Source organism: Echeneis naucrates, chromosome 10, assembly GCF_900963305.1.
Source record: "Echeneis naucrates chromosome 10, fEcheNa1.1, whole genome shotgun sequence".
NCBI lineage: Eukaryota > Metazoa > Chordata > Actinopteri > Carangiformes > Echeneidae > Echeneis > Echeneis naucrates.
The window spans coordinates 14,243,320-14,253,181 of record NC_042520.1 but is presented as its reverse complement, the minus strand read 5'-3'; the positions used below and the strand labels follow the sequence as shown (position 1 = coordinate 14,253,181).

The 9,862-nt window shown below is 40.3% G+C and overlaps 2 protein-coding genes across 3 annotated transcripts; both read left to right on the top strand.

Moving 5' to 3' along the window:
• Positions 1-184: 184 nt before the first annotated feature.
• Positions 185-6,688, top strand: slu7 (SLU7 homolog, splicing factor). The gene is made up of 15 exons (XM_029512928.1): positions 185-326; positions 602-761; positions 1,249-1,402; positions 1,487-1,567; positions 1,714-1,878; positions 2,329-2,394; positions 2,510-2,641; positions 2,734-2,831; positions 2,914-2,981; positions 4,525-4,664; positions 4,996-5,157; positions 5,247-5,348; positions 5,487-5,564; positions 5,690-5,812; positions 5,922-6,688. The coding sequence occupies exons 1-15, from the start codon at positions 317-319 to the stop codon at positions 6,099-6,101; spliced, it is 1,719 nt and encodes a 572-aa protein (XP_029368788.1). The 5' UTR covers positions 185-316; the 3' UTR covers positions 6,102-6,688.
• A 136-nt stretch (positions 6,689-6,824) lies between these two features.
• c1qtnf2 (C1q and TNF related 2) lies at positions 6,825-9,844 on the top strand. Of its 2 annotated transcripts, none has more exons than XM_029512930.1 (3): positions 6,825-7,465; positions 7,836-8,048; positions 8,176-9,844. In XM_029512930.1, exons 1-3 carry the CDS (start codon positions 7,438-7,440, stop codon positions 8,814-8,816), a joined length of 882 nt encoding a protein of 293 aa, XP_029368790.1. In that variant the 5' UTR covers positions 6,825-7,437; the 3' UTR covers positions 8,817-9,844. The 2 variants fall into 2 exon arrangements, with proteins under 2 accessions (XP_029368790.1, XP_029368789.1); XM_029512929.1 differs by having other exon boundaries at positions 7,791-8,048.
• Positions 9,845-9,862: the final 18 nt, after the last annotated feature.

Genomic DNA, 9,862 nt, shown 5'->3' with positions numbered 1-9,862 from the left:
AGCCGTCAGACAGCTACAGCGCCACACTGGTTCCAGTGAACGAAATGAACGAATGACTTGAAAATGATTCGTTTATTTAACTGAACGAAATTAAAAGCCCTGAGTCGGTAAAACCTCCCAACACTACGCCGTTTGATACGTCGCATATTTATGATGTCATCATCTCCGTAAAAAGAGGGACGTCGGGTAATTGTGGTCGTTGTAAAATGGCGACAGCGGTGCGTCAGTCAAAACAAAAGTAACAAACTCAAAAACAGAGGACACGAGAGAGAAAAGTAAAGCTTCTGAAGGGAAAAGCCAATCTGTCGAATCTGTGATGGAGCAAGGTAACGAGCATATTTTCTCTGTTCTTCTTATTAGATGAAATTAGAGGAAACATTTCTTCCACGTTGAAGCCAACAGCTAAGAACAGCTAAGTTAGCTACCGATGTCGGTACGTTGTGTTTTAACGTTTCTAATATTGAGCTGCTCACGACGGAGGGTGAATCTAACCAACACTATGGAAGAAAGGATGTTCCCGATACACGTAATGTTTCTGTTAAGCACTCACTTGGTTGTGTCGAGACGTTGTTGATCTTTTAACGTGGGGTTGTTGTGATAGCAGGTTCAGTCATGGCCGAGCAGACCAGCGCCAGCACGGAGGGCATCGTTGGGCTGGATGAGCCAAAGAAGATGACCCGAGAGGACTGGAGAAAAAAGAAGGAGCTGGAGGAGCAGAGGAAGCTGGGAAATGCTCCAGCTGAAGTGGATGAGGAGGGAAAGTAAGTTTTGATAATTCAGTGAAGAGTCTGCTTCTGGCTCAGTCTGGCTCATTTAGACACTTCGTGTTTATTGTCTCGATATAAACTATTAAGATATAATAAAGATATAAACCATTCATGGCAGCAGCCAAGTTCTGCATATAATTATGTTTGATTTGGTGCTCAACTTTGTGGTCCCTGGAAATAAAAACAAACCCCATAATAATTCACAATTAATTTTGGGTTTAGTGTGAAAAATTTACTTTGTTGTCAAGGTTCAGTATGTTTAACACAACCAACTCTTGCATGTCTAGTGAAATTATTGTTTACATGCTGGGAACAAGCGTATCTCTCACATCTCAGCCATCCTTTCCTATTACTTTCCCTTAACTTCTAACCTAATTGTTTCCTTTTCCTAATTGACAAAACTCCTTCACTCTCACCGAAGTCAATGAAGCAGCTTTTTTGATAGTAATATTGAAAACGTGCTGTTTTTTCTCCTCTCCAGGGACATTAACCCCCACATCCCACAGTACATTTCATCAGTACCATGGTACATTGACCCATCCAAGAGACCCACACTAAAGCATCAGAGACCACAGACTGAAAACCAGAAGCAATACTCAGCCATTGGAGAGTGGTACAAGAGAGGAGTACAGGAGGTCAGAATGAGTTATTGAATTCTTTTCACTTACTTTGAATAAATGAACCTTTAAGTTCATGGCTTTATTTTTTTCTCCAAACAGAATTCTCTTTCGACCAAATACCGCAAAGGAGCTTGTGAAAACTGTGGTGCTATGACGCACAAGAAGAAAGACTGTTTGGAGGTAAAATGAATAGATACATTTTTTGTCTAATAGTAGATATGTACTTTTGGTCATTTCTAACACATTACGTTAATGCTATTGTTATTATGCTGAAATCGACTTGTTATGCTGAAATTATTATCTGATCTTCACTGTGGTCCTATCAGCGACCCAGAAAAGTTGGGGCAAAGTTCACAGGCATAGACATAGCCCCAGATGAACATAGTCAAATCCAGCTTGACTTGGACTATGATGGAAAGCGAGATCGCTGGAATGGCTACGACCCTGAGGAACACCAGCGTATTGTGGAAGAGTATGCCAAAGTAGACCTGGTGAGTAGTCATGTGGTAAATTCCCTGTGGTTAAGCCCTGGTGGTTTGTTTTGTTTTGTTTTGTAGGAAAAAAGTAAACATCTCTCTGAAGGCTGCAGATGTCTACAGCTTTTTATTCAGCACAATATGAACGAGAGCCATATTCAAACAATATGCAAAAAAACTCCCAACTGAACTGATTGTTCATATTGGAATGTGTATTAATCAGATTGATATCTGCCAATTAAAAGTCCCTTATTTTCAGAAATCAAATTTGAATTACCTTTGTTATGGGCAACATGAATTCAGAACCAATATTCATATGCATGCATGCATTAGGACACAAGTCAGGTGGGGTCGTATCATCGGGTTCAGAACATTGATCAAAAGTTGTCTTTTTACAATTCTATTATGTCTATCATGTATTATTACATGAAACTGACTGACTTTCTGTTTGTTTCTGTCTCTCAGGCCAAAAGAACTCTGAAGGCACAGAAACTCCAGGATGAGTTAGCCTCTGGAAAACTGGATAAATCTGTACGTATTCAGTAAATTCCAGAAATAATTGAGGGTGTTGAGATTTTGCGATAAGTGTGTTCGGCAGATTAAGATTGCTTGATCTTATTGAATGCACTGAATCTTTTGCCTGCAGGAGTGGGAACATGACAGTGAGGATGAAGATGAAGATAAGTATGCAGATGACATCGACATGCCAGGTCAGAATTTCGACTCCAAGAGACGAATCACTGTCAGAAATCTGCGTATCAGAGAAGATACAGCTAAAGTAAGAAACACATGTCTATTGAGGCATCATTAAGAGTTGAGAGAGTGTCATTGAGGTCAACAATCTAAATATCTCACATCTTTCTCTTCCAGTACTTGAGAAATCTGGATCCAAACTCTGCCTACTACGATCCAAAGACTCGAGCTATGAGAGAAAACCCGTATTCCAACACTGGCATGAATCCAGATGAGTAAGTTACTCCTACTGTATTTCCTGATTTTATTTTAACTGATATATGATCTAAATACTTGTATTTTTGTCTTGTTTGACAGGGTCGGGTATGCTGGAGACAACTTTGCTCGCTATTCAGGAGACACCATTACTATGGCTCAAACGCAGTGTAAGTCACATAAATCTCACTTCTCCGCTTCTACTCTGTTGTACAAAGAACTTTTTTCTGGTATCACTGAAAAAGACAAGTGTAATATTTCTACTTTGATGGGGGAAAAAAAATTTGACATTTCCAGGGGAAGTAGGTTTGTTGGTGCCATTAAAAACACAGCAGCTGGCAAAAAATGCATTGGGGGTCATGCTTGAATTATTAGGGGTGTGCCAAAAAAATTGATTGATTATAAAAATCGCGATTCTCATTTACTACAATTCTGAATTGATTTAAAATGTCCCAAAATCGATTAAAATAAATAAATCTGCAGGCTGTCTGGCTCCATTTTGTATGCAGGACATCCTGACGTCACATAAACGTGTGGTAAGCACCAAAACGAGGAAACTACTATAATGGAGGAAAGAGAGATTCAACTGGCCCCGTCCTTGTTGAAGGCAAAGATTTGAAGATTAAAATCCTTTCTATTTTTTTTCCAAAATTCCGTTTAAATTTTTCCCACATTAGTCCCCCCCCAGATCTGAGGGGTCTGGTCTCTGCTGCGGTCCGTTCTATTCTTTGGTGGGGAGGTCCGGTGCTTAGTCTAGTCTAGTCTGGTCTGATCTAGTGTCAGGGGAGATTCCGTCTCAGGTCGAGTCTAGTCTTTACTCTCTGGAGGGGTGCCATCGCCGGCCTGGTGTAGGAGCTGGGGGGGTCTCCATTCCTTGCTGTAACCTAGTCAATTACTCGTCACCAATTAACCAGTTAACCTAGACATGTTCAGTTGCCCCCACTGAGTTTTGAACCGCGCCCACTACACTCACACTACACAACACAGTCACCACATTCATTCGTACGTTAATTTAATTATTCATTCATTATTAGTGACCCCCTTCGGAACATTTTTCCAACAGATACGTTCCTTTTCATTCTGAAAAAAACGTGTTTATGTAAAATGTCGATATGGATCATTTGTACACTTATAGATTGGAGCAGAAATCATTATGAATCAAATCATTTTGAATTGAAAATCGTAGCTCCAAAAGTAATTGAATCGTACATGAGATAGTAAGATTCCCACTCCTATTGAATATGTCTGTATTCCCCCCCCCCCCCCCCCCCCCCCCCAAAACTGTTTTGGCTACTGTATGCCTCAGTCACTCACTCCCTACAACTGATTTGAGCAAGGTCATTATTCCAAGGAACAGTAAAGTAAACATGAGCAGTGTTTCATCTTTGACATATATTAACTAAGCGAATGTTAGTAGTATTGAAAGGTTGTTACCATGATTCAGAGAAGCTAAAGACCACTTACAACAGTGGTTAGTGGCTTTATGCTGTTTTGTTTATTTTCTGTAATTGTGTTACATGGGTGTACAGCCAAAGCGCCCCCCCCCAAAAAAAAAAAAAAAACTGATTAATTTCATTTTTGCTGGCTATGATCAGTTCCTTGCTTTCACAAACTAGATGGGACCAGACAAATGAGACTCACAACACAAACAGGCGTGCAACATGCGTTTGTGTTACGCTCTGATGTAATTACTGTTGTTTTATGTTGTGCCAGTGTTTGCCTGGGAGGCTTATGAGAGAGGCTCAGAAGTGCATCTGCAGGCTGACCCCACCAAGCTGGAGCTGCTCCACCGGTCCTTCAAAGTTAAGAAGGAGGACTTTAAAGAGGAACAGCGGGAGAGCATTTTGGAGAAGGTGATCATTTATTTTAAGATAGTATGGCACTAACTAATGGCCCATATATACTGTGAGATATCTTGCTGGTTGATTCATTGGGAACCATGACAAGGGACTAACAGTCTTGGTTCCAGCACAGAATATATGTCAGATGACCACTGTTGAAACAAATAAATTAAGCAAAAGTGGTGGATGTCTCAGATTTCTGACAGAACTTTAGAAGTGGTTGCCTTTGGCCATCAAAGCCCGAAATGTCAGTGGATGTATCTCACAGTGTGATCTATCATCTATCATCTACTGCTTTAGTGTCTTCTTCACTGGTTTTGTTTTTGCATTATTTGTGATACAGTATGGGGGTCAAGAGCACCTGGATGCTCCACCAAGAGAGCTGCTGTTGGCCCAGACGGAGGACTACGTGGAGTACTCGCGCCATGGTGCTGTATTGAAAGGGCTTGAAAAAGCTGTTGCCCGCTCCAAGTATGAGGAGGATGTGCTCATCAACAACCACACTGTAAGAACAGAAAGACAGATTGTTGCTGTTGCTGATTTAGTAAATTGAATTAACTGTATATAATTTCAAAAACTATTTCAAATTTTTAGTGCGTTTGGGGCTCATACTGGAAAGACGGCTGCTGGGGATACAAGTGTTGTCACTCCATGGTCAAACAGAGTTACTGCACAGGAGAGGCTGGAATTGGAATAGTAAGTTTACAATAAGAGCATTAAAAGTTTTGTTTGATACACGGATTGATATATTTTTAAATAATTTTTGTTTATTTTGTTTTTGAAATGTTGGCTTTGTAACATGGGGCTGTTTTGGTTCTTTTTAATAACCTGCAGAACAACTCGGAGTGTGTTCCATTTGAAGAGGGACTTACTGAGCCAAAGGATGAAGAAGAGCCCAAATCTCTACTGGAAGTAAGTGACACTGAAGAGGTTATTGTTCATAAACATTTTTTGTTCATCTTTTTATTTTTATTTTTGGCCAGAAGCAAAGATAACTCTCCTTGTGTTTTTATTATTTCAATGTTTACAATCATCAGATGCATCGAAATAAGATGATGAAAGAGAAGAAGAAGAAAAAGAAGAGCAAGAAGAACAAGAAGCGTGACTCAGACAGCAGTGACTCAGAAGATGAAGAGAAAAAGAAGGAGAAGCTCAGGAAGGTAAAAATATTTTATTTTTTAAACCTGATTGTTGTCAGTTGTTTAGTTGACTTTATCTCTGGTTCAGCTCACTTCAGCCATTAACCACCAATCTGTTTTCTCCTCGCAGGCCCTTGAAGCAGAGGACCAACGGGTGAGGCACATAGATGCAATAATGCAGTTGGATGAGCGAAAGAGGCCATACAGCAGCCTGCATGAAGTGAAAGCACCCACTGAGGAGGAGATGGAGGCCTTCCGCATGAAACGCAGCCGGCCGGATGATCCTATGGCTTCCTTCCTGGGGCAGTGACCTCATCCAACGTCGGGAGACTGGACTGAACCAGAGTAGTTGGTTGCTGGAAAATCTCAGAAAAATCAACCTCTTCTTAACTTGGAGTAGGACCCTGCTGTCTGGTTCCTAATGCCACAGATGTATTATATGTATTTTATTTGGCATACTTTTTGTTTTTAAAGACGTGAACATATATTCAGCAATGATGCTTAATTTTGTTTGTACCTACTGAGATTTTGAGGCTTACTTCAGTCAAATATAAAATAGAGCTGACTTTAAAATGACAGAAATTTGAAGAACCACTTACTGGTATTAGTGCATTTGTCAAAAGAAAACATTTTTATAAATGCTCTGTGTTATCTCAAAAGCTTCTGTTATTCTGGGACAAAGCCTGCACTCACAATGTATGTTCTAGGGTTAGTGGAATGGACATTTTCACTGTTGCGGCAAAGTTTTTACTATTTTCTTTGGACGCTGGAAGACCCCCTTCAGACATGTTATCTGAATTAAAAAGGCTCTGCTTTGTGTTACAAGTCGTGTCCAATATGAGTTTCCGCCAATTCAGCCACCTGTTTAAAAAATTAAATGCACCCCTTTTTTTTAAATGTCCGATGTCTGTTTTTATGCCAATATCTGTATCAAATCACACTGCATTCAACAATGATGTAATGTAATTCCAAACTGCCAAAACAACATTCTTCAGCCATTAACTCTAAAAAATGGTGCCTGTGCAGGTCAAATACGTGCAGACGTGTGCTGATAGAAATATTATCTTATGTCTGCATTTCAATTATTGGAAAACAATTAAAGGTGTTAAGAGGTGAATACAGTATTTTGCCGAACTGCCTCACACAATAGCTGAGATGTTTGGGTTTTTTTTTTTTGGTTTTTTTTTTGGGGGGGGGGCTCTCAGCTATGCATCACAGTGAAGGACATTTTACATTTACACAGTGCTGCGGATCACTGCGTTCTATTCATTTTGTGTTATGTAACATTAAAACCTTTGACCATTATTTAAAACATAAAGCTAAAATTATTAACTGGTGTACAAAGCCTATGGTTTTGTCTAGTATGTGATATCCTGTTTTTCCCTAATCATGAGTTTGTGAGTGTGTGTCACATCACCACTTCAGCTGTGCAATAGTATTGCACTGTCTTGAATATAATGACATCATGGTCAAAGTATTTTTTGGCTGCGTGCTTGGTAAAGCAGGGCGGATGTTATGGACTGAGATTCAACGGGTTGCACATTTCTCTGCAGCTCTTTGAGAATGCCATCTCACACGAACACTGAAACATAATGTTGGAAAGTTTGTGCTCATTAGTCAGAGACAGACTTGGATAAAAGTGAAAAATGGCCTTGGGTCATCGTGTCTCATCTGGTGAGTTGCCTGCGCTTTTCAGATCTCTGACACACTTCCTTTGTGAAAAGCATGCTGCAAGTTGCATTCTTTGTTTCTGTTTGACTTGTGCATGGTTGTAGCATGATATTTCTTTGTAAGTAACCAGTGATAGCCTGAATAAGACGATACTATTAAAACATCTGTGTGCGTGTTTTTCATTGGATTATAGCTGGAGGACAGTATGCATATAAAGTATTTTCTTTGTTAACAGACATTTGCACAATATGATTGAGTCTGACACACAAAACCCAAATGAAAAATTCTGTAAACAATTACTTTCCCTGTCCCTCTTGTGACTCCACAGTGACCGACATGGTCCAGATGTGTGTGATGTTCTGTTTTCTGTCAGTTGTTGTCTCCCAGTCAACAAATTCCTCATCCAAGAAAGGTCGTAACATCACCATCCAATCCTCCCAGCTGGTCTGCAGTGTGCCAGGTCCAGAAGGGCCTGCTGGGAACCCAGGAATCCCTGGCTCACCAGGGGCCATAGGACCCATGGGGCCGCCTGGGAAAGATGGCCCGGATGGACAAGATGGAGAAAAGGGAGCGAAGGGAGAGAGAGGTGGTTATTTACTCACTCGAATCCAGTACAATATTTGAATCAATTCTTCCATTTCCTTATACACACGTGTGTTGTGTGTATAGTTAAGATTGAAGTGTCTTGTATATGGGATTGCCATTGTTGTCAGGTGACTCAGGGAGGACAGGGAACCCAGGCAAACCAGGTGTTAAAGGCCGTCAAGGAGTTATTGGAAAGGCAGGACCCCGGGGGCTGAAGGGGCAACGTGGAATTCCAGGGGTGGCCGGAAAACGGGGAGAAAAGGGGGAGTCGGGTGACCCAGGCCAGGAAGGAGCACCTGGACGCTGCAATTGTGGCAGTACAGCCCGTTCAGCTTTCTCTGTGGCTGTGACAAAGAGCTACCCTAAAGAGCGAATGCCCATCCGCTTCAGCCGGATCCTGCTGAATGAGGGGGATCACTACAACGCCAGCAGTGGGAAGTTTGTTTGTGCTATACCTGGTGTGTATTATTTTACCTATGATATCAATCTTGCAAATAAGCACCTAGCCATTGGGCTGGTGCACAACGGACAGTACAAGATCAAGACATTTGATGCAAACACAGGGAACAATGATGTGGCATCTGGTTCTACTGTTCTCCACCTGCAGCAGACAGATCAGGTCTGGCTGCAGATCTTCTACTCTGAGCAGAACGGACTCTTCTTTGACCCCTTCTGGACAGACAGCACCTTCACTGGCTTCCTCATTTATGCTGACCAGGAGTTTCTCAATGAGGCTGATCGTAAAGCAAATGCTCAGGATGACGATTGATGTTATGAACCTGTAAATTCCTTGTTTTTATTTTATGATTGATTTTTTTTTTCCCATGCCAAAATGTTAGGACGAGGTTGTTCCAGCTCCCCATACTCAGTGAACTTAAGCGTTTTGACACCAGGGGGCAGACAAGCAGAGAAATAATTCAACTATAGAGCAAGTTGAATGAACTAAAGAAATAACCAATTAATGCTGTATCTCTCACGCTGACAAAATAAAAAAACAAAAAACAAAAAACAAACAAAACAGAAACAACAACCCCCCACCCCACCCCCCACAAACACACACACACACAAATAAATAAACAAGCTAGGACTAATGAAGCTCACGTGTGCTGTAAGATTATTATGAGTTTTGACTGCACAGAGCCATCATTTGTCATGTCAATTTTTTATTCACAAAATCAAAACTGAAATCTAATACACCTGAGCAAACAAGTTGATGGTTTGTGCACACCATTAACCAATATTTGTTTCTTAAGAACACTGCAATTTATAAATGATCTCTTTTTATATGTGATAATGAATTGAAATTGAATGAACAAATTGAAGTTTTGGACATAACAAATTTCAACTAAAATGTTTAGCGCATGCATCATTACTACAATATAGATAGGCATCTATGCAGATGGCCACTGTGTGTACTACAACTCTTGTGTGGTCCTGTTTGTGTAAAATTATGTATTTCATCATTTGGATACTTTATGTATCACACTTTTGAAACCTTTACTACTGAGACAGGCAAGCAAAACCTTCTTAGGCTCAGAAACTAAAACTCATAATTTTAAGTGAACCCAGAAAATATTTTTTCCTTCATCAAATTAATTGAAATATAAATAAATTAAATTTTTAAATTAAAAATATGGCAATTGGTGTAGCATTTTGTTAATTGCAGTGTTTTATCTAGCTTATTATATTTATTTCGTATCTGCTTTTGCTGTTTTTCTTGTTTATTGTTTAATCTTTGGGTTACTGTGAGGAAAAGGCATTATGGGCCTGGGGTCCTTTACCCGTGTAAACGCCCTTAGCATCAAATAACACGAT

Coding starts and splice junctions, on each gene's coding strand:
- slu7 (XM_029512928.1), top strand. Junction 762..1,248: donor GAAGTGGATGAGGAGGGAAA/GTAAGTTTTGAT, acceptor TCTCCTCTCCAG/GGACATTAACCCCCACATCC. Junction 5,813..5,921: donor AGAAGGAGAAGCTCAGGAAG/GTAAAAATATTT, acceptor TTCTCCTCGCAG/GCCCTTGAAGCAGAGGACCA.
- c1qtnf2 (XM_029512929.1), top strand. CDS start 7,438: ATGGCCTTGGGTCATCGTGTCTCATCTG. Junction 7,466..7,790: donor GGGTCATCGTGTCTCATCTG/GTGAGTTGCCTG, acceptor GTGACTCCACAG/TGACCGACATGGTCCAGATG. Junction 8,049..8,175: donor GGGAGCGAAGGGAGAGAGAG/GTGGTTATTTAC, acceptor CATTGTTGTCAG/GTGACTCAGGGAGGACAGGG.